The sequence below is a fragment of the Mesoplodon densirostris genome, chromosome 7 (assembly GCF_025265405.1).
Source record: "Mesoplodon densirostris isolate mMesDen1 chromosome 7, mMesDen1 primary haplotype, whole genome shotgun sequence".
Taxonomy (NCBI): domain Eukaryota; kingdom Metazoa; phylum Chordata; class Mammalia; order Artiodactyla; family Ziphiidae; genus Mesoplodon; species Mesoplodon densirostris.
This window is the reverse complement of record NC_082667.1, coordinates 75,027,149-75,051,127: the sequence shown is the minus strand read 5'-3', so window position 1 is coordinate 75,051,127 and position 23,979 is coordinate 75,027,149. Positions and strand designations below refer to the sequence as shown.

The following is a 23,979-nucleotide window of genomic DNA, read 5'->3' as shown; positions in this document are numbered from 1 at the left end:
AAATATCTAAGTTGTTTACATAAGAAACATATACTTAAAATAGAAAGTATAAGGATGTTACAGTACAAGTTAGAAAAGCCAACACTTATTATTTCTTAGACTAGACTACCTTTGGTACTTAAACTTTTAAAAAAACAATCCCTTCTATTTTGTCCAAATGCACTTCATGGATTCATTACCAACTTCAACTCAAAACATTAAGCAAGATTCACTTAGTTGTGGCATGGAAGATGTGTATTTAATAAATGTATGACAATATTTCACTTCTTCTAAAACTACAAAATATGATCATTAAGAAATCTAATACTTGTAAACTTTATATCCATTGACATGTCAGCAGGGACTGTGTTACAAATTATTTTCCTTTCCTCACTGTGCCAGTCAAAGCATGATGTCACCGGTAGGCATTTCCAAGAATATCTGCTCAGTCAAAACCTGATCTTTATTTCCGGTTTAATAAAGCAATGAGGATGACCAAACATGGGATACGCTATAAAACCTACATCTTCAGAGGTCTTAGAATACATTCTTCTCATTCCATGGATGGTTTGCTCTTTGCTATAACCCCACCTATATCAACCATGTAGAGAAAATTACTGAGAGAACCAAAACACATTTTTCTTTTCTTTTGCTATCAATTGCCTATAATCAAACTACACTGCTGAGGGCTGATCAGATACTGAGAGTGATGTGACCACTTGTCTCTTTCAAAATGCAAGATAACCTCTGCCCTAAGGCGCTGATCAACACAGTTAATGCCAAGTAGCTACTCACCAAGCTGAGAAAAGTTGAATCTTGTTCCAGAGGGAGAAGTTACACTGGAGCCAGAGGAGAAAGGAGAGTTGGCGGCAGTGTCCTGCAGGCCTCCTGCAGAGTGAGACCGTAACCATTCTTTTGCGTCTTCTTGTGTGCGAAGCTGGGAGGTGGGGGTGTACCTGGACAGACAGAGATCAGGCTGGGATTAACTACGAACAGCGCTTATGAAAATGAGCTCTCTGGAGCTGACGATAAACATGTAAAAAGAAAATATACATCCAAAGATGACGTTTGAAAAATCAGATCGCTACACATCCCGAAACTCACAAAGTTTCTCAAAACCTTTTTTGCCACTTGGCTGTCTTTGGGGGAAAACTGCAATTCCTTTCAGTTTTGAGGGAACTACATAAAGGGAACAAGATGGGTAAACGCTCAAAAGACCCGTCCCTGGGCGTATCTGTTAACATGTTGATTCATGACGGTGTCATTTCAAAGCCTCCACCTTGACAGGACTGAAGCAACAAAACAAGCTGCTGTCAGAGCTCTGAGGAAGTTTTAATTGGATAGCTCATGGCATCTGCATTCTGGAGCGCAAGTAAGTGGCCATGAATCACAGAGTATCAGAAACCAGACACGTAAAGGAAGGTATGAGGAGACCGACGCCGACAGTAGTTACTAGAATCTGGCAGAAACCAGTCTTCACAAAAGGAACCCCAAATCATTGGGTCTCACACAGGGGAGGGTCTTCAGAAGTCACGTGGTCCACCTCATCATTAATTCTGAAACGTATTTGGTAATGATTTATTGAACGTCTCTAACGTGCCAGGTGCCTTCACCGACGTTATCTTACTGAAGCCTCAGATTCTCCCGGCAACACAGATGCTATTATTCCTGTTTTACATTCAGGGAAGGTGATGGCCTGCCTTGAATCACGGGCCGAGATTTCAATCCATATTTGTCTGATTCCCAAATTCACTATGGATGCTGCCTGTGGGCTCTTCTCATTATGCCCACAGGCAGCATCTCGAATGTCTGAAGTGCCCCAGTGGCCAGAGTACTTTGGACTTATAAATAGATTACCGTGGGGTTACTACTGATTTCGTAAATAGAGTGGTCCTCCTGACTTAGGACAAGGTGTTGTCAGCGTGTTGGTATGGGATGTGTTGTGTGTACGGAGTGGGTGAGCTAGAAAGGGAGTCACAGTGAGAGGGAACATAAACACGATTCTTCCTTAATGTTTTTACTATAGTTGGACTTTCTAGGTCCCATCAGTTGCCTGAGGATACCCTGTCACTTACCTCTATTCTGAATTCTTTTAAAATCTGATTTTAAAAGCCAGAGCTACATAATTTTCACAGAATAGATCTGCTCCAGAAATATACACATTAGCGTTACGAAATGCTGATATTCAAAGACGTGAGCTTCCTCTGGGAGCGACGCTGGGGCATCAAGGTCAAACTCACGTGAAGAGTGGATATGATTTAAGCATTAGCCTGAGTGCCGACAAGCATGACGAAAACTGTTAAGTACTAAAGGCCTTGCCAGCTCCCCCCTCGAAGGCCACCGTGCTGAACTTCCTCCGTCCGGAGGTCGGCTGGGGGCTTTTTCAATACTTTTATTCTTAGGTTTTTAGATTTGGCTTTACTCGGAACTCCTGTTGAAAGGAAGCATTGATACCTACCTCCCGTTACTGGTCAAAACGCTCTCAGCCTTAAGAACTGCTGGTTATTAACTACAGACATACATGACAGCAACGAAACATTTCATTCCAAGTTCCATGTTTTGCGAAAGCACTTACTGCTTGGTGCAGGGTGAAGCCGATGCTACAAAGAACGAGGTGTTTAGAGAGCAGGAGAAATGACAGCTGTAACCGTGTGACATTAAGATCACGGGGCAGGCGTTAGGACTGAAGTTCCTCTGGGTGGCAAAGTGAGGTGGATGGCGTGAGCAGTGGTGACTTATAGCATCTTGTTTCACCAGGACCAGCGCCACAAACGAGCCATCACTTACAGTGAATGAAAGGACATTGGCTCTCGGAAAGGAAGTACTTACTTTCTTTACATCAAAAAAATGAACACACCCATGTCTTGCTGGGCATTGAAAATTGACCCGATTTTCGATTAGAATATTCAGACAAGTTCCAAGCACCTGTCCTTAGCAACTTTCTATGGGCCAGAAAGTTAAAAATCTTCAAATTGGCAGGGGGGTGGGGGTGGGGGTGGGGATATTTCTCTCCTTTGCTCTGTGTCCTGGCTGACAAATCAACATGCTACAAGTCATATCCTTTCTCTTGGAAGACAGCCCGTGAATGGAATGGTCATGGCGAAATGATCAGCGATTAAACCCACTGGCCCCAGAAGAAGCGGTAACCGCTCTCCGGGCTTGCTCAGGGATGGCTGTCATGAGATGGTTTGACCACAGTAAGCCTGAAAGAGCACAGCCTCTGCTCAAGCAAAGAAGCCGACAGATGGAGAGATGAGAACGAGAGGGTTGCGAGGGGAGCCGTCATCCAAAGGGTCCTGCTGCGGTGGCCAAAGCGGGGACCCCAGCCCAGCCCGAGCCCCACCAGCCATGAGAGAGCCACACAGCCAAGCCCCAGAGCCACACCAGATGGCATGGATGCAAGGAGAAAACACAGATACCTGAGTCCTTTTTTAGGCAAAGTGTTCCTATCAAGGTGCGGGTCACTGTAGGAAAGTTAAAACAAACATAAGAACCTCAGAGAAGCACAGGGAAAGCAGGCCATGTGAGGGGGGAAAGGCTAAGGACAAGCCAAGAGATCTGGAGGAAGAGACTCACTTCACCAGGGAGTGGTCCTCTGCATGCAACACATCCACAGCCACGGGAACAAAGGAAACCCAGGCCTGCGCTCACACCCAGGCATCCTCCACCCCCGTCCCCAGGAGTCCTGAGCCACTCGGCCCCAACTGCTCCTTCTTTTCCACGGGTTCAAAGCCAAACTCAGGAGCTGCCCCCATCTGGAAGCAGAGCCCGTGCCTTCCGCGGCAGAGAGAGACGCCAGGCTCCCCGCACCCCTAACCACTCTGGCCCACCACCAAATGCCACTGGCGATGACTTCAAGTGAGAGAAGGGACTTGCTGGAGAGTTTCAAGAGGCCAGCAGTCTGCATATTTGGAATTCATCTGTAACAAGTCAAGGGAATTCCAGGTCCCTCTCAGTTTTCGAGGCTCTCATTGGGCGTAGCTAGGAGCTGAGCCCTGGGCAGAGTTGGGGCATGTTACGACCTGCTGGCTGATAAAGTCACAGCATTTGGATTTCCAAAGAGCTAGGTTTAAAGGCTTGGTCTATGAGTCTGACAAAAGCAAAGTTTTCGCTGTTAATGGGGTGAAGAGGGTTTTCATTAATTTTTTTCCTCCTAGCATGAAACAACATCTGCTCATTATGTTTGGCCAAGCCATGGCTTCCCCACAAACTCAAGGTCAAGATCCATGTCTGGGGCCCACCCTCAGGGCATCTGGGGGCCAACAACACTCCACATATTCTTCTTACAGAAAACGGGCACACAGAACACAACAGCCTGCGAGACACAGAGCCAAACTGCAGCAAAGGCCTTTGAGAGGGCAAAGGGCCAGCTGCGTGGGGAGCAGGGGTGTGGGAGACAAAGGTGAGGGCCGCAGAGCCGCGTGGTGGGCGGTAGGTCACTTCTGGGCTTGGAGGGGGAGGGGAGAGAGGAGAAAGGGCAGGAAGCTGGGAAGCAGGAGCATGCCACGGGGAGGCTGAGATGCCAGTGAGAGCTTCTGCCGCCCCTCGCCAGGTGGCAGGTTTGAGGTTCCTTCCCAAGCTGGGAGAGGAGGGGCCAGCCCCGCTCCACCTCTTTCTGAGCTTTGCGGGCAGCGGAACAGACCCTCACAGGCATGTCTGGGGGTCACAGAGCACACCGGGGCCACGAACACAAGCGGAAGCCGCAGGCCAACAGCCTCATACAAGACATCTGGCTTGACACAGCGGGGCAGAGGAAGCTAGAGGCTCGGTGGCATCCCCGGCCTACGACGTCATTACCTGTCCTGTTTCCTGGGCAGAGTACTTCTGCAGAACTTAGGGCTAGCGGCAGGGGAAGAGAGAGGGCTAGAAGGCCAGGCAGGTGGAAAACAAGAGAAGGAGCATTAGATTGGAAGGAGGGGGTGGGGTTATTATACACAACGACTAGAACATTTTGCTCATTTCCAGTGCTGATACTGGCTTTCTTCCCCATGTGGAGAAAATGGACACGGATCACTACTGCAGTGAGATTCAGAGCTTTGAGAACAATTCTGGTTTCTTGATTTCCTATCGCTCTGGCCCGCAGCCCTTCAGTAGGAGGGTGTCTGCCCCAAGGACCAGCATGTGGACTCAGCTGCTTAAGGAACATCCCACCACACGCTCCGCGGCTGCAGCCGCCACCTGCTTGGACAATACAATTACAAGGGGCAGGGAAAGAGGCAGTTGATGAACGAAATATAAAATGGAAGGAGTTCGAAAGCGGAATGCCCTTTCAAAAGGCAGCATGAAATCTGCCCCCGAGAGACTTCCAGCAGCTCCATGCACTGAGAAAAACCACAGTGAAAAAGATAACAGGAAGCAGAGCCAGGCTTAATTCATCCCAAACTGGCTTCCCTCTGGAAAGACGGCAGTGATCAGAAAGAGAGACATCTCCCAGCAAAGGTGAGCTAACACTTGGGCTTCCTGACATAATCTTTGGACTCTTGGAAGGGCGTCTTTCGGGGAGATAAAGGCAGCCAAATGCACAGCACCAACCTTTCCGACAGTGTGGTCTTCACACTGTTGGTTCTGACAAAGGGGGTCAGGGCGTCATCCTTAGAGGCGGCAATGAGGCCGGTGGAGGAGTTGTGACTCAGCGCCCCTCCGCTGCCCAGGGAGATGTCAATGGACTCGCAACTGGTGTGGAGGCTGCTGACCGACTGGAAGCCCAGGCCGTCCTTGCTAACGGCCGAGGAGCTGCTGGCGTTGGTGCCCCACGTGAGGCTGTTGGAGGGGCCCGAGTGGGCGGAGCTGGGGCTGGAGGCCAGGGGGGACTGGGTGCTGTCTGCGTTCTTACTGTAGAGAGGGCTGCTGCTGCCGCTGCTCAGGACGCCGCTGCCCGAGGGGGACTCTAAGTTACCTTGCTGGCTCAGGGTGGCATGAGGGTTGGAGATGACCACCGAGTTTTTCATGTTTTCGGCTGTGGCGATGGGCACTTGCTTGGTAGGCTTCCCACCAAAGAGTCTGCGAAGAGACAAAGGGTTGCACGGGTTGAACACCCAAAGCCCAGGGATGCCGGCCGGCCGTCAGAGGAGGGCGGGGCGCAGGAGCTAGTGAGAGTCCCTGGGGAGGGAGGCGCGGTCCTTTCTAGGCTCAAGGCGCTCCCCCGGGAAAGGCTGCCACACAGCGGGCCAGGGCACTGGTGGAGCAAAGGCTCCACCTTCAAGTTCTAGGCTGCTGCTGAGACCCTGGATCTACCTGAGTCAAAGGGAGACGGGGAGTAGTCTTCTACAGGCCTATCCCTCACTGGTCCAACATCTTGCTTTCCTTTCTTTCCATAAATAGAGTAACTAGAAAACTGCCCTTGCCCAGGAAACATCTCAAGGGAAAAGAGCTGTCTTGATCACCTTTGTATCCATGACCCCAGCGCAAAGCAGGCACTCCGTTCATGACACTTCAGCTCCAAAGGATTTGGTTTCTTTGATCTCTAAGCAAACATGTAGAATCAAGAATAGGAGGCTAGATCTGGAGGCGGCCTGGGCAATGTATCCTCTCAGATGTATTCTCACACGAAAGCCCAGCCTGAAAGATGTGTCTTTTAGGGCCAGAGAGTTAGTACTGTCCAGTGATACACTCAAACCTTGTGGGGTTCACAAGATGTTCGAACAGACATGCTGGGTGTGAACTGTGTCTCTGTGATAGACACACAGAAATGCCATTGCATGTCATCTCCCCCACTGCTCGTGACCACAAATGTGCTGTCAGAACACAGGGAATGGCACAGACGCTTCCCTCTTCCATTGGCAGAGGGTTCTCTGGTAGGATGGAGAAACTGTCTTAAAGTCAAAGGACAGTACATACCCTAGAAATGTAACGGCTTTATTCTATCCACTAAAACTGTCATGGAACAGGTATCTCCGTAAAGAGACGATACTACTACATACTATGATAGGCAGGTTGCCTTTCACCCAGCTAGTCAACGTGGTGTGAGTTTGACCTCCGACCTCTCCAAACAGTTGTTACAAATCCCAATTGTTGTAAAAATAAATAAACACATAATCAACCCTCATTACAATGTCTGGTGACAGAAGAGGAACACTTTTTGCCTGGTGACAGAGAAAGAACTATCCTGTTGCAGAACCTTGGCTTTAGAGTGCTTACATACCGCCAGTGTCAGGGACCTCACTACTTTATACTCCAAAGGCTAACTGGCTCCATTGCCAAGCACTTCCAATTGTTACACAACCAAAACCTAACCCACCTTCTTCCAACTTTTATGTCTTGCTTCTAATCCTGCTATGTGTAACTACACAGAAAAAGCCCTATCTTTTGTCCGTTAGTCCTTCAAACCATTTGAAGAGAGCTATCACACTTCACCTAAGATTCCTCTTCTTCATACTAATGCACAACGAGAGAATTCAGAACACCTTAACAATTGAGGAAAAATGTAATTGCTAGGAATGGGCTGAAAGGTGCTCAATTCACAGCCTAAGAAGCTGCATGCATTTTCAAGTATTCTATTACACTAGCCTAAGGGTCTAGTAAAATGCCTTTGTAGTTACTAAAGGAAATCTATAATACCAAAGAGCGAATATTACATATAATACTTGAGGCAAGAAGCAGAGAAAATTTTCATTTACAAGGCAACCTGTTAAAACAACAAAGAGCAGCCCAATAGGACTTTCCCCTGAAAAAATAATCATTACTGAAATTCTAATAATCAAGTCTAGACAAAGAACGGTGAACTGCTCCATTATACCTTTCATGTGGAATGCTTCTTCTGAAGGCTTTGCAAACATTCCCATTCATCCCCAAATATGTACATGTGCACATAATTTTTATTTTTTCACTGCTAAATTTTCTATCCTTGGACTTACTCTTTCTTATGACAAGAAATTTCCTGAAAAGGTAGGATGAACTCTGCTCTATGCAGCTGCAGTTTTCAAGTGGTCCAGTGGATATTATAATGAGATGCTATGGAGAGGCAAAAGTTGTAGAAACTGAAAGGAAACTGTTTTTAAAAAGCTAATAATCAATTTTAATGTACAAATGTCCACCCGTTGTGGAAGTGCAGGAAAATGCCTTTTTCAGGTAATAGGAAATCAAATTCTCTTTTTCGAAAACGCTTCTGCTTTGAGTTGTTTCTTCTTTCTTTTTTTTTTAAAGGAAGCTAAAATTTCAGGCACTAATTTGGAGTTATGCATGTAGTATAAAAAAGTATGTGGGGGATATTGGACTATTTGGGGAAAAGATCTGGCCATTATACCACTGTCTGGCATAATGATGAGGAATCTGAGCCACAGATTAAAAACAAAACTGTTTCCCTTGAGCTCCCCATCCAGATCTAAGGGAGTATTAGGATCTCATCTTCGATGGTAGCTAACTTTTATTGAGTACTTCCTATGGGCCAGGTGTAGCTACATAGATTAATGGACACAAGAACCTGTAGGTAGGTATCATCATCCCCATTTTACAGATGAGGAAACGGAGGCAGAAGTATTAAGAGAGGTTACATGGTGGTTAATTAGGGTGGACCTAGGATTCAAACCCAGGATGATTGATTCCAGAGGCTTATGTTTTTCATGCCAACATGGGAAAATAATCAGCTGACTGCAGAACTGCTGGCAGCATCCGACCAAACAGCTTTACCCAAGGACTGAAGTGGAGAAAACCAGAGGTGGCTTCAGCTAAGAAAACAGGAAGTTATTAATCCAGGATGCCACTCCACGTATTCCAGTTCCGCTCGGTGCCATTTACCCACTTACCTGCGGAGAGTGGGAGAGGCCACATCAGGGTACTTGGCCCCTGGCTGGAGAGTGGCCTGAGCCGCGCTAGACACAGGCTGGGCTGCCGGGTTCCCCTTCACTGAGTTACAGGAAGCCACGCTCTCGTTGTCGGATGAGATGCCTTTCTCCTTATCGGTCTGGTTGACCAGACCTGGCAGAGAGCTGCCCAGGGCTGTCTTGGAAGGCTCCCTCAGCCTGGGCACCGGCAGGCCTGCTGACTTGCTACTGATGTTGGAATCTATGCTGCTGGTACTAGACCTGTTCCCAGCCCCATTCCGGCTGGTGGATTTACTGGGCCTTGGCAGACTCCGGTACTGTAAATTTGTCCGGGAGCTGAGAGACAGATACCCATCATCCTGATTCTGAGCCCCATCCATGCTCGTCTTCCGACCGGTGGACCGACCGACAAGTGCGGACGACTTTGGGATTTTGCCCAGTGTGGCTGACCTGCTGGTGACAGTGGTCCCACTGGCTGTGATCATGGCCAAACCAGCGACAGAGCCACTCTGCTTCTTGAACCCAAAGCTGTTGGCGTTGGCAGTAGGCGTCCTGGAGCTGCCGGGGAGGGGTTTCTTGGATTCATCACCACTGCTGCGGCCAGCATCTGACGGGGAGCGCTTCACCTGGGAGGCTTTGGGAGACAACCTTCCTTTCTCAGACACCTTTGCATCGTCTGTTTTTCCTGAGAGAGAGATCCAAAAGGTTAGCCTGCAAACCAAGAAGTCAGCTCCGCCAGCTGACTGTTTAAAATTCTCCCCTCCTCCAAAGAACTAGCTCGCTTTCTCCTGGGGGAAAGCAGTCCCCTTGGGAGACAGAGGAAAGAGCTTTTTATAAAGATAATCGCATCTACAACTGTCACCATGAGCCTTTTAGGAGATGTCAGTGGTTTTCCTCATTCGCAAAGCAGTCTAAATTTACCCAGAAGAAAGCAAAGCCAGCCAATCACTGATATGTCTGGGAAAGAGATCTTGGGTTTTATTGGCCATTCTCCCTCTGTCCATTGAAAAGCTGTCCCTATCATTTTCAAGGGGTACCCCACCTTCCTGCAAAAACCCTGCCCTCGTTTACATACATCCTTAAATCATGGACAACATCAATTCCACACACCAACAGCTCCTAACCACGTGCTCTTGAATAGCCTTCACTGGGTATGTTAGCTCTGACCCGGCACATGCTTAAACCAATTCAACATGGCTCGGCAGTTGAACCATCTTCAGAATTTAAGAGGCTCTCATGCTTACATACTTCCACTTGGAGAAAGGTAAGGACGTGAACCTTTCTGAAAGCTGGCTATGAGCAGTCTAAACCCTAAGAAGAAATACCTGTGCATTTTATAGGGATTTAAAAATATCATCAAGCCCTCGCTAGAGTGACTGCGGTTCAGGTTTTGAAAATGACAAGTGCCCATGCACGCCTTTGACTCACCAGTTCCTGGGGTCTTGAGCATGCCTGTCGGGGCAGCCGGCTTCGTCCTCGGCATGGTGATGCCCACCTGAGCCGTCATGCCTCGCCGCCACGAGCCTGTCTGAGAGATGACGGGGTTCTTCTTGCCCGACGTGCTTTTGTCGGACTCGTCAGACACATCAGAAGGATTCCGCCTCCACTTCGACCCCGGCTCCATCTTTATGCCACTGTCTGACCCTCCGTCTGACTTCTTGACATCATCGCCGGACCACAGGGAATTCCTCTCCACCTGTGAGTGCTTCTCAGCGTCGGTCTGTGAAGGAGACCCTCTGAATTAGTCTTTCTCAAACCCCAGGCTAGAGAGCCCCTCACCCCAGAGCAAAAATGCCCATGTACTGCACAAGTTAAGGGAAAAACAACAGATGACTACTTTAAAATGCCTGGGCCTTTGCACTCTGGTTATCTTGTTAGGAAGCCTGATCTGTTGGGTCCAAGGAAAGGAAAGAATATGAATATGTCCTAAAAGGGAATGAGGGAGGAGAGTAAAAAGAGCCAGAGGAAAAAGAGGGACAGAGCCCCACGGAGGAGAACCAGTGGACGGAGCTGTGACAAAAATTCAGCCACCAGCTCTGCCACTTGGCGACCAGCCTCCTCTAGCTCCGGCAGCCTGAGCTCTATCCAGCTCACGGCCTCCCAGCCCATTTCCCTTTGATCACTCCACTGGCAGCCAGATCTCTGGATCTAGCACAGCGCCACAGTCTAACGCACCGAGGGTGAGCGGGAGAGGGCGGCTGCTAGCCCCCCTCGAATCAGGGAGAGAGAGGGGCTGAGAGGAAGCAAAGCCTCAAAAGCCACTTCCTCCCCACGACACCATGTGCTCCCACCCAGCTCCATTCATATGCCGCTGCCTGCTCCTCTTGTGGGATTTTGTGCAGACGAGGGATCTAATTAGCCAGCTTTCTTTGGAAGAGGCCTGACCTGCTGGCCACGGAGCCCAGGAGGGGGAGTGCGATGGTTAATCATTTGCTGCAGTTAAAAGCCATAACTCGCTAACCAGAAAGCTCTGGGGGCCTCCCTAGGGGTTGGGGCCAGTCTGAGCAGATTTCAGCAGGGAGAAGCAGTGCAGTGAATGGGGAAGCAACACTTTAGGACGGCTCCCCTGCGATACAGGTCCCATATTTGCTGTACTTAACTACCAAGTGTGGGCAACATCAGCAAGGTAGCAAATCAAAATGACCCCCTGGCAAGAATCTGGCCTGATGCTTGTCACTCGAGATTAGTACCGATGGCTTCCTGCATGGAATACGCTGGCTGAGCGGGAGCAAAGATATATACGGACAAGCAGCCCAAGTTCAATCGCCTCTCTATCGCCACCACAGCCTCCCCCCTCTCCCTCAGCCACCTCATGGGTGCCTGCAGTTGTTTGGTCATTCCTCAAACATTTCCACGAGGTACTAGGCATAGAGGGAGGAGGAGAACAGAAACACTCCGGGGCTGCGAGAAGCTCATCGTTCAGCTGCGGCAAAGGACGGAGACAGAGGCGTCCCCACAGCAGGCACGCAATCAGGCTTGGTGAGGAAATGAGAAAATCGGTCGGCGAACACATGCTTCTCGAGCTACAGCACACTTTACCAAAACGACCTCATCCGATTCCGACCGCTATCTGGTCAAGGAGGGTAAGCAGGTAAGTAGAACTGTCTTCATCTCAGTTTTACAGATAAGTGGAAACTCATGGTACTTGCTCCATGTCCCACCTACACCAGCCCGTGTACCTTCCTCTAAACCTTCCAGTGTATTCATTCAACCAGAATTTCCTCCATGCCCGTGGTTTGCCGGGCACTATGGTGGGTCTGAGGATCTGTGAGTAAGATTGGTTCCCATCCCTTCTGAAGTTTATGATCCAGTGAAAGAGGCAGGGATTGGAAATATAAGACAAATAAATGGAAAAGGACAAGGAGTCTGAGAGAGAATTACAGGCAGTGATGTAATTTAGATTATGATGATGGGGGTAAGGTACAGTGGTCTGGTAGGGCCTTTTTGAAGAAGTGTCCTAAAGAATGAGCAGAAACTGACCGAGAGAAGAGTTTAGGGAAGAGCATGCCAGGTAGAGGGAAGAGTATGTGCAAAGGCCCTGAGGCAGAAAATATCTTGGCTTTGGAAACATTCACTCAACAAATATTTACCGGTACCGCTGTGTGCCAAGCAAGCTTTTGGGTACTGGGACTACTACAATGAATGAGAACAAAATATCAATACAAATCATTAACCTCCTGGAGCTTATGTTCAAGTACATTCTATTACACTCTAAGAGGTACTGAAAACTTAGTATGTACCACATCCTGGGGTACTGCATTAATTATTCCTTTAATGCTCCTATACCTTATTTTCCCTGATCAAATTATAGTGATGCTAATAGTAGGAGTAGTAACAATGAAAATTTACTAAGCATTTACTATGTGCTAGGCACTGGGCTAAAGTGCTTTACATGTACCATTTAGTTTAATCTTCACCAGAAACCTATGAGGAAGTTATATAGTTTGTAGTCTCAATTTTACATGAGAACACTGAGGCACAGAGTGGAAAAGAAAATTGCCCAAGATCACACAGTGCAAGGGTTCCAGGGAGCCTAAGTGCAGAGCCCATATTTTAGCCATCATGCTATGCTGCCTTCCTGGAGGACAAGTCCAAGGACTTGAGGATGTTGCATGTCCAGGGGCACCTAACATAACACCTACACCCAGTAGATTCTCCTTCCACCCTGGCTGGCCGGTGGTTCCCCAGCTCCAATTCTGGAGCAGTTCCAGCCTAGCCTCTGGTGGGACCTCCAGAACTGATTCCACCCCAGTGGCAGAGAGAGTGCACACATCCCTGGTCTGGGAATACAGTTGAATCCCCCTCTGGAAAGAACAATCATCCAACCCTCACAGCCCCACAATGTATGTGGTCCAGGGTGGTAGGCTTCCCAGCTGCTCTCAGCACAGTGGCCTCTGCCCTGGGACATTATACTGGCTGTGAGTTCACATCTCCTTAGCAAACCCCTGCTGAGCTGTGTGCCAGATCATGTGGTGGCACCAGGAGGGATTAAAAGATGAAGAAGGGCCAGCCTCTCTGCTCCCAGAGCTTACGACAGGAGGGCCAGCAGGATGGCCCCATGGGAGGTACAAAGAGCTGCACCCTCCCCTTTGCCAGCTGTTCCCATCTCAAGTGGTACCTCCTTTCTGTAGATTTTCCTACTGCCCCTACCTGTAAGCCCACCTATTCATTCAGCATCCAAGAGGGAAGGCAGGGAAATAGCCACACTCAAGGAGGAAGAGGGCCTGGAAGATGGGAGAATTCTCCCCTGAGGGCCCAGGTTCCCCAGAGACTGAAGAGGGGAGGCCAGTCTGCTGAGAGCGAGAGGATGGAACCAAGGCGCTGAGGAACGAGGTGCAGCCGTGGGGCGGGAGGTGGAGGGAAGAGCATGGGCTTGGGGTCAGACAGACTTGAGGTCAAGTACTAGGTGCTGCATCTCCCTCCTGTGCTGTGTGTGACCCTGAAGGAAGCGGCTGAGCTTCTTTGAGATTGTTACCTTGTGCGTGAAACAGGGGTGATAACAGACAGGTGTCTCAGAGAGCTGACGGTGGGCACAATGAGTTCAACGTGCAGGGACTCAATTTTAACAGTGGCTCTTTTGCAACCAACTGTCCCCCCTCTGAAAATCTCCGGCACTTTAGCATTTAATCTATTTCTGTCTTGCATTAAGGTGAACGGGGTACTTGTCTTTTGTGCTCTTAGGTCACAAGCCTCTAAGAAGCCAGAGACACTGCCCTCTTCAAGCCCACACCATCCCCTTCAGATTGAGATGCTACACTGGCTAAAGTTTGAGTCCCAGTAATAACAGAAATTAGGATCAGCGTCAGCATCATCACCTGCCGCCTTTCTTACTGGGCACTGGGTGCCTCTGCACACATTATTAGCTCATCTAATCCTCTAAACTTGCACTTTTATCAGTATTTGACAGACAAGGAAAGCACAGGTGTGAAGAGGAAAGGTAACTTGCCTCAAGTCACAAGCAGCAGGACCCAGCAGGTGGCACAAGGGGTGCCCCACCCACACCCCAGCCAAACCCTATCCTTACGTCCAGACCATCATCCAGAGAGCTCCAGGATTACTCAAGGTCACACAGGACAGAAATCCTTGCCACAGAATTCAGAATTTTGTTTCCTTCAATAGCAAAAAGTAAACTCACATGGGATTCCCATTTTTTCCCCTTGTATATTTTATTAAAATTTCAAAGGCAGTGAAAATGAGAGGAATCTTGACATATGCCTTTTTTGTACCTTGGCACCTGGAATGGAAACTTCCACAGACTGAGAGAAAATGCCGAGTCACAAGGACAGGAAGAGATAGATGAAAGGGATGTGGGGAAGTGATGTTCACGTGTGAAAAGTCTTCTGCCACCAACACACTGTCTTAAAAACAAAATGCTGGGCTTCCCTGGTGGCGCAGTGGTTGAGAGTCCGCCTGCCAATGTAGGGGACACGGGTTCATGCCCCGGTCTGGGAGGATCCCACATGCCGCGGAGCGGCTGGGCCCGTGAGCCATGGCCGCTGAGCCTGCGTGTCCGGAGCCTGTGCTCCGAGAGGGAGAGGCCACAACAGTGAGAGGCCTGCGTATCGCAAAAAAAAAAAAAAAAAAAAAAAAAAAAATGCTGCAAAACATAAGATGAAATGCTCTGACACTACAAAGAAAGGACATGAATAACAGTCAACTTTTGGTTCCTGACATGAATGGAGGAGAGAAGCAGAGGGATAGGTAATATAGAGGAGGGAAGGAAGGAAAGGGAAAAAGGAAAAGGAAATGGAAAGGAAAGGAAAGAAACGAAACGAACAGTCTGAGCAACTACTGAGAATGAGGTTCTGAGGGAATTCCCTGGAGGTCCAGTGGTTAGGACTCGGCGCTTTCAACTGCAGAGGGCCGGGGTTCAACCCCTGGTTGGGGAACTAAGATCCCGTAAGCAGAGTGGCACAGCCAGAAAAAAAAAAGAAAAAAGAAAAAACGAATTAGGCTCATTTATCTGAAAGCATGTTCAGATAAAGAATGTCCATATCGCTCTCACACTCACCCTTCGAGATCAGCCTAGTTACCGTGATTTTATGTAATCACGGGGAGGCAGAGGCTTGGAGAGGTTGAGCTTATCCAAGGATGCCACAGAGCCAGGAGATCAACCCTGACTTCAAAGGCCATACCTTTTCCCTGACACTGCAGCCAGACTCACCAGCTCTCCTGGAGAAAGTTGGTCAAGAGGCTGTCAGTCCCCAGGCAGGGAGATGCTTTGCCCAGCACAGAGAAGCAGTGAGCAGAGGCCGATGCTGGGTATCTGGGCACGGGTGTCCCATCGAAGACCCTCCCCGTGCTCCTCGACATCCTTGAGGAGACAGTCACTCACAGACAAAGGGGACAAAGGTCCCCCAAGGACCGCTCCTCTGTTACCGGCTGCCGCCTCTCTCAATCAGCTAAACGAGGCTGTTCCTTAGGCTTCCAGACAATAGCTCCCCTGTTCCTTAGATGTACTTCCTTTTGGCTGGTCTTCAGAGGCTTTTCAAATATGAAAACTCAGGCAGGCAACCTGTCCTCAACCTGCTTTCCCAGTGGACACACTGGGCTACTTCTTCCTGCCTTTCCATGCCTCGCCTGGGATGCTTTGTGCTGCCCATTTGTCCAGGGAAACCCATATGTGATGAGAACCTGAATGAGCCCTGGGGAGGATGGCAGTGCACACCTTCCCGCTGCCTGACGCTGCTCCGAGAGGAGTGATGGCCCTTAGCCTCCCTCAGAGTGGTACAGGGGAGGAGGGGAGAAGGCTGCAATTTATGTGGATTCAGATATTTGGAGATGCTCCCTGGACAGGAAGAAAGGGATGCCAAAGAAACCATCTCAGCAGGAATCTTTGTAACTATGGATGCAAGTCTACATTTCTTTTATTCCAAGACCTACTTGCTTAATTTTTATTTAAATATTTTAAACTCAGGTAGTTGTAGAGCAAAAAACAACCCAGTAAATAGTAAACTCTTTACAACCCTTGACGTTATCTTTCTGATCTTGGTCAAAAGACATACAGTTGTGTAATATTCTTGAAGCTTTTCTGATGTGACATTTGCTAGATGAAAGCAAAGAGCTGGTCAAGGAGGAGGGGGGCCTTGACATTAACCAAATTCAAATGTATCATTTGTAAATCCCAGATGTTTACTCTGTATCAATGTGGAAAACAGATTCTAACTCCAGGTTTGTGGGAAGGGAACAAAGACAAGGAGACTGTTCCAACAGTGTTTTGTTGGCTCAGTGAACATTTTAGGAGCAAGCTTCTTCCTACCTTGCAAGTAAACAAGAGAGAAACCTACTAATTTACAGATCTCTCTCTCATCTCTGTCTCTGTCTCTCCTCTCTCAGTTCCCCAGCTCCGTATCTAAGAACTGTCTAGAAGCTTGGTTATTGGTACCTTGAAATTAAAATGAGTCTCGGAAAAAAAAAAAAAATTAGTGTCCACAGGAAAGGAAAACGGTGGATATCTTTTTTTTTGGCTGTGCCCCACGACATGCAGGATCTTAGTTCCCCGACCAGGGAATGAACCTGGGCCACGGCAGTAAAAGCACTGAGCCCTAACCACTGGACTGCCAGGGAAGTCCCGGAAACTGTGGATATTATAACATTTGGCAAGTGGTAGGGACACAGTCTGGCTGGGTGTTTCTAACGTGTGTCTAATAACTAATTAAACAGTGATCAGTTGGTGGTGTGGCTTAGGTTTTTTTTAATTAACTTTTTAAAAATTGAGGTATAACATTCATACACTGAATGTACAATCTTAAGTATATAATTGGAAGAAATTTTCTGAAATTAACATACATAACTACCCCTCAGATCAAGATATGGCACATTATCAGTACCCCCCAAATCTCTGGGCTCCCTTCATCTGGGTAGTTTTTTTTCCCCTTAACCGCCACAACCCACCCTTGTTTGCCAATGATAATTAGAAATTCAGGCTAAAAATGAAAACTCAAGAAGTCATAGGCAATCCCAGAGGCAACACCTAGTAGATTTCATCAGGCAGTCTGTGTTTACATTTCTGTGGTACAGAATTAATCCCACACTCTGACACATCCTTCATTTAGCCCTGTCCTCAAAGAGGAAGATACCTTTGAAAGCAAAGAGATTCCCAAAGCAGCTCCTATCTGTCCAGAGTGAGAAAGAGCGGAGAAAGGAAGCGGATGTGAAAGGAAGGGAGTGAAAGAAGGGGCTGTGTCAGCTCTGCCCTCAAAAGGTCCCTCTGGGAGACTCCGTCCCCATCAGACCTTCACATGGGTTCACCCGAGGCAGTGGGCCCCACGGGTGGGAGGGACTCATCACGAAAAGGATTCCAGTCCATATATGCCAGTGCCACTGTGGGGACTGGTGGTGAGGATGGCACCTCGCTTGTCCACTAGTAAAATGGGCTTAGTAGAACCAACCCCTCTGACCACTAAGGGATGCTATGAGGGGAAGCAAACCCACCTGCACAAAACTGCTTTGGAAGCACTGCATCTGAAACACTAAATCAGAGAGTTTAAAGCAGGGGTTGGAAACTCAAGTGCCTCAGGACAGGCAGGTATTTGAAGGGTGTAGCTGGTTGGCACACAGCGGCATGGGCACCCTGTCCAAAGGCGGAGACACCTGGACATCTGCTGGTTGTGGAGAATATAGACTCAGGAAGGCAGTATCTTCTGATTTTTCAAGAGAAACCAGAAGCTCACTATCATGTGAAGTGATGAACTTTAAAAAACTTGACATGCCACCCCATTTAAAAGAAGAGTGATACTGTGGGCCAAATACAATACACTGGCAGGAGGATATGACCCACAGATCTGCTGGGACGTACTGGCCTTCCAGCCCAGGCTTCTTAACTTTGTTCCCACCCCAGCGCTCTTGAGGGATCAGACGAATGCCATGGACACGCACTCCAGACTAAGAATGGCCAGTTGAGTCCAACATCCTTTTTCTTTCTTTTTTTTTTTCTTTCCAAATAGATGATGAAACTGAGGTCGGAAACAGGATTTGCCAAGGCCACCACAGTGAGAGCGGTGAGTCTCCCCACTCCCGTTTAGCGTACCCCGATACTGGACCCCCCCTCTCCCTGCAGGTAGAGGACAGAGTCAAGACATAAGAGCACAGGCATCAGGCAGGAGGTCGGGCCTCATCTCACGGACCTGGAGATTCTACGCACCCCAAACAGCCCCCTTGGCCCACAAGCCCAAGGCTCTCTGCTGGCAGGGGCCTTGGGAGGGACCCTGTTCCTTACCTGGACATCCAGGCTCTTACGCGAGGAGGCAGGCGTGTTGGCATAGGAGCCGATGGAGGAGCTGGTGTTGATGTCATCCGTGCTGAGGTTGTCTATGGTGTCGCTGATCCCGCTGCTGACGGAGCTGCTGTCATCCCAGCTGCCAAGACAAACACAGCCTGAGCACCGAGACCTCACACTGCGTCAGCTCAGCGGCGTCTGATGATACAGACAAGTGTGTACCATCCCCGAAGGCTCCGGTGTCACAGAGCCCCAGACAGAGCTCCTTTGCCTCTGATGTGACTCATCTTCAAGGGTGCCATCCATCCGTTTCGTCTGGCAGCTGGGTGAAGTGGCTGATGTGTACCTTCCCTTGAAGGGTGGGCACCTCCCTGAGCAGACGTGGCTAGACACCTACACCCTGCCTACCCCATCCTCAGCTTCATCTCGGGAACTTCAGAAAGGCCGAGGGCTACCTGCCAGGCCTAGAGCCCGCGGAGGAGCAGTGGGTTTGGGGGTTGGAGCTGACAGTGAGGCAGAGAAAGAGACGGCAGTGGCACCCTCCCTGGGGCTCAGAGCGGGAGGAAGAACTGCTATGTGAATTCTCTGGACTCCACTCCTGGAGCCAGAAAGCCAAGGGAGGGCTTCCCTGGTGGCGCAGTGGTTGAGAGTCCGCCTGCCGATGCAGGGGACACGGGTTCGTGTCCCGGTCCGGGAAGATCCCACATGCCGCGGAGCGGCTGGGCCCGTGAGCCATGGCCGCTGAGCCTGCGCATCCGGAGCCTGTGCTCCGCAATGGGAGAGGCCACAACTGTGAGAGGCCCGCATACAGCAAAAAAAAAAAAAAAAAAAAAAAAGCCAAGGGAAGGAAATTGCAAAAGTCAGCAAAACCCACCCACTCCATTGGCAGTTCTAACTCTAATAATATCCCCGGATGCATCGAAAAGAGAGTCCATTTCTCAACCCTCAACTCCATCGAGACCATCGTCCCCCACCATTCAAGTCAAATCTCCAAGCAATAATTCTTCTGTTTTCTTCTGCCTTGTCTCCTGCTTCCCAACACCAAGACATTCAGTCCACCCCCAGGTCCGCCCGCCTCTGCTTGCAGAATCTCTCCCAGTGTGCACGGCCCGCCCTGCGGTTCCAGCTGCTTAGCTCTGCCTAGGTGACTGCCAACAGGCCGGCTGCGCTCCGTGCTCCTCGTCTGCTCCCAGACCATCTATTATTCTCCCCACAGCAGCCAGAAAGATCTTTGTGAAACACAAATCAGATCTATTGCTCCACTGCTTCAAACCCTCCAGTGGCTTCTCAGGGACCCAAACTCTGTACTCTGGCCCTCAAGACCCTGTGATCCAGCCTCCCCGTCCAGTCCTGTCTTGGGCCGCCCTCCATCGCTCACTGGTTCTGGGTTTCTGTGTTCAAGGCTTTGCATTTACTGTACCTCTTCTTGGTCACCTGTCCCTTCTTCCTTCTCACTTGAAGAGTCACCTCCCCAGAAAGGCCTTCCCTGGTCCCTCTATCTGCAGTGCCACCTCCACCCCCGACCCGGCCAGCATCAAGCCGGTTGCATTTTTTCATTTGTTTGGTTGCAGGGTGGCAGATACACAGCAGGGGCTCAATAAATACTTGCTGATTTAGACACATGGGAGTGGGAAGTTGAGAAGGCTATAAAGTAAGCTTCCAGCACCAATGTAACACTGCTCTACTTGATCAAGTGACAAAAGGTATTATTGTTTTTCTGTTGTACAGGTGGAGAAACTGAGGCTTAGAAAGGTAAGGCGCCTTGCACAAGGTCAGACTGTAAGAGGTGGAGCAGGACCTGGATCCAGCTGCCCCAGCTTCAGAGCCACCCTCTTTTTTTTTTTTTTTTAAATAAATTTATTTATTTATTTTTGGCTGCTTTGGGTCTTCGTTGATGCATGCAGGCTTTCTCTAATGGGCGAGCGGGGGCTGCTCTTCACTGCCATGTGCGGGCTTCTCATTGTGGTGGCTTCTCTTGTTGCGGAGCATGGGCTCTAGGCGTGTGGGCTTCAGTAGTTGTGGCTCGTGGGCTCTAGAGCACAGGCTCAGTAGTTGTGGCTCATGGGCTCTAGAGTGCGGGCTCTGTAGTAGTGGTGCACGGGCTTAGGTGCTCCGTGGCATGTGGGATCTTCCTGGACCAGGGATCATACCCGTGTCCCCTGCATTGGCAGGTGAATTCTTAACCACTGCGCCACCAGGGAAGTCCCAGAGCCACCCTCTTTACTGTGATGCCAGATGGCTCTCTATTACATCAATTTTCAGTGCACATGGACATACAACACGGCCCACTTCCCCAGGAGGAAGCCCAGGTTCGGGAGGCTAGCACATCCCAGAGCAGGAGTGGCAGGGTCAGTATCTACACCCGGGGCTGTGTGATGATGATGCATTGACTTAACCACATTACTCCACCACTCAGCCCTCCACAGTGAGCTGTGCCTCACTGAAAGGCCTGCACAGCGGCAGCCTGATGCCTCAGAAACGCCAGTGTCAGAACAATTCCACTCCTGGGTATACATCCGAAAAAACAAAAACACTAATTCGAAAAGATACATGCATCCCAATGTTCACAGCAGCATTATTTATAATTGTCAAGATAAGGAAGCAACCTAAGTGTCCATCAGCAGATGAATGGATAAAGATGTGGTATGTACATACAGTGGAATATTACTCAGTCATAAAAAGGAATGAAATTTTGCAATTTGCAACAACATGGATGGACTTAGAGGGCATTATGCTTAGTAAAATAAGTCAGACAGAAAAAGAGATATACTATATGATAGCACCTACATGTAGAATCTAAAAAAATACAACAACAACAACAACAAAAAAACAAACAAACTAGGGAATATAACAGAACAGGAACAGACTCACAGAACAAACGAGTGGTCACCAGGGTAGGGGGATTAGAAGGTACAAACTACTATGTACAAATTATATAAGCTGCAAGGATATATTGTGTAGCACAGGGAGTACAGCCAATATTTTATAATAACTATAAATGGAGTATAACCTTTAAAAATTGTGAATCACAGGCTTCCCTGGTGGCACAGTGGTTGAGAATCTGCCTGCCAATGCAGGGGACACGGGTTCGAGCCTTGGTCTGGGAAGATCCCACATGCTGCGGAGCAACTAGGCTTGCGAGCCACAACTACTGAGCCTGCGCGTCTGGAGCTTGTGCTCCACAACAAGAGAGGCCGCGACAGTGAGAGGCCCGCGCACCACGATGAAGAGTGGTCCCCGCTCGCCGCAACTAGAGAAAGCCCTCGCACAGAAACGAAGACCCAACACAACCAAAAATAAAAAAATAAAAAATAAAAACAAATTGTGAATCACTATGCTGCACATCTGAAACAAATAATATTGTACATCAACGATATCTCAAAAAAACAAACCAAAGAAACCAAACAACAAAAAAGAAACGCCAATATCTGAGATTTAGAAAGCCAGGAGCTCCCCATACTCCCCCAGGTAATCAAGAGGAAGTTTCAGTTTGTTCCACCAGCTTGTAAGATGCCTGTCTGAGCTCTGCTGATCAGGCAGGAAGACGAGGCTTAGTGGAAACCTGTTTTCATCACCTTTCCCTTCAGTCCGCCAATTTGGCTTCCTAAAGCCCACCTGGAGGATCCCAGACAAGTGCAGGGGAAACATGCGAAGACGGTTCTCAAGTACGGAGGATAAAGGCAGGAAGTGTGAGGGCTCTCAGCAGGGGACTTAGGATGAATTCACAGGCACTGCAGCAGCCCGCAGCTCCGGGTCTTAGCCGGCTTCCCTCCTGTGATGCCACTGCTTTGGCCTGGGCTCCATCCGGTTCCGAATCCTCCTTTAAGGACCTCTCCAAATACTGTGGCCCACCCTCACAACCCCCTCCTCTGAATTCCCCCAGTCTTCCACATTTGGGTTCATCCTATGCGCTCCTGCAGTTTTCTGGTTGTTCTCCGTATGACGGTCTATCCTACTTTCCAAGTATATGCAGGGGTCTGCTTAGTGATAGCAACAAATGCATCCAAGGTGTCAGGCATCATGCCAGGTGCTTCCGATACATCACTTATTTCTCCACTCTTCCTATCACACCTGTAAGGGACCTATTATCCTCCCCAGTTGACAAATGAAGAGATCAAGGCTGAAAGAACAAGTATTTTGCCCAGTGCCGTTCAGTCCACTTTGGAATTGGGCTTGAGACGCTGAATCGTCTAAGTGCAGAACATGTGCTCCCTCTGGCCTGCATCATCCGATTTTTCACAACAGCCGTTGGCTGAGCACTTGCCAACATGCCAACTCTTCAATATCTGCACGTATTCTCAGCAACGTTCCTACTCCCTCACAGGTGGCCTTGCTTCCTAATGAGGAAACTGAGGCTGTGAGAGCTGCCGTCCAGGGCTCTCTGCAGATGCATGGCAGAGCCGGCAGTGAAGCCCTCCCTGACCCTGAAGCCCACCTCCAGAGCGGCGCTGCCACAGCAATGCCAGCCTCACATCAACTCCATCTCCAGGCACACAGTATGTGTGTATTAAACACCTCCTGACTGAACTCACGTACAGGAGAGACAGGCAGGGCAAGTTCTGACGCAAACGCAGCCCCAGCAGTGGATTCTGAGCCCGGCTCCCTCCCACTTCAGCCTCTGACAAGTCACAGCTTCCTTGCCTCAGTTGCCTTATGGGTGACACATGGATGACACCACCTATAGGCTGGCCACTGTGGAAAGGCTCTGCTGGGAAAAGGGTGACATAACAGATGGGAAAGGACTCTAATCCACTCTCATGATGAAAAGAAAATCCCATGAGTCTTTAAATTGCATCTGCTCTCTGGGGTTAGCAATTTAACGTATCTAAAATTTCCTATAATCCAACGAAGAAGAAAGAGGACAGCCAGGAGACAAGTGGGGCTGGAGGGGAGGAAGCAGGGAACTTAGGAACAGATGCCCATGAATCCAAGCCCCAGATTTTTTTGCTTTGAAATTGTACCCGCTCTTCCTTTGTGGCCTTTCAACACTGAGATGCTGTTGCAGAGGGGCATGTGGCACTTATCACACACACGATTCTTCCCACGTCGGTGCCCAGAGCATCACGCGGCTATGATGAGATTACAGGAAGTGCTTGAAACTGAGCTGGCCCAGAAGGGGCGAACCAGTGATCTACCCCGCAGAAGAGTGGAGAGGGGAAATTAAGGAGGAGGATGAAGGAGCAGTGACACAAGGGAAGTCCATGCTGAACAAGAGCGGCCTTGGTGTCCCCCCCCAGGGCTGTCCCCACACTCGGAAAACCAGCCATGTCTCCCTCACTTCTGGATCTTTGGGGACATTGACGGATCTATCTAGATATAAAATCACTTAGCTCCAACTTGTCCTTTCCCTAAAATTCCAGGTATTATAAATGGTCATGGGGCTTCCCTGGTGGCGCAGTGGTTGAGAGTCCGCCTGCCGATGCAGGGGACACGGGTTCGTGCCCCGGTCCGGGAAGATCCCACATGCCGCGGAGCGGCTGGGCCCGTGAGCCACGGCCGCTGAGCCTGCGCGTCCGGAGCCTG

At 49.2% G+C, this 23,979-nt stretch overlaps 1 protein-coding gene across 7 annotated transcripts in view; it reads right to left on the bottom strand.

The window, feature by feature from the left end:
- The window catches only part of NAV2 (neuron navigator 2), a 769,310-nt gene that overhangs the window by 56,314 nt on the left and 689,017 nt on the right, over nucleotides 1-23,979 (bottom strand). For 5 of the 7 annotated variants that reach the window (XM_060105510.1, XM_060105512.1, XM_060105505.1 and 2 more), the window contains 7 exons: nucleotides 18,457-18,595; nucleotides 10,167-10,458; nucleotides 8,721-9,423; nucleotides 5,512-5,979; nucleotides 4,777-4,842; nucleotides 3,399-3,443; nucleotides 775-935 (listed from right to left, as the gene is read on the bottom strand). In XM_060105510.1, coding sequence (XP_059961493.1) covers nucleotides 775-935; nucleotides 3,399-3,443; nucleotides 4,777-4,842; nucleotides 5,512-5,979; nucleotides 8,721-9,423; nucleotides 10,167-10,458; nucleotides 18,457-18,595 — 1,874 coding nt within the window. The remainder of the gene's footprint in view (nucleotides 1-774; nucleotides 936-3,398; nucleotides 3,444-4,776; nucleotides 4,843-5,511; nucleotides 5,980-8,720; nucleotides 9,424-10,166; nucleotides 10,459-18,456; nucleotides 18,596-23,979) is intronic. The other 2 variants (XM_060105506.1, XM_060105507.1) reach the window with 2 other exon arrangements.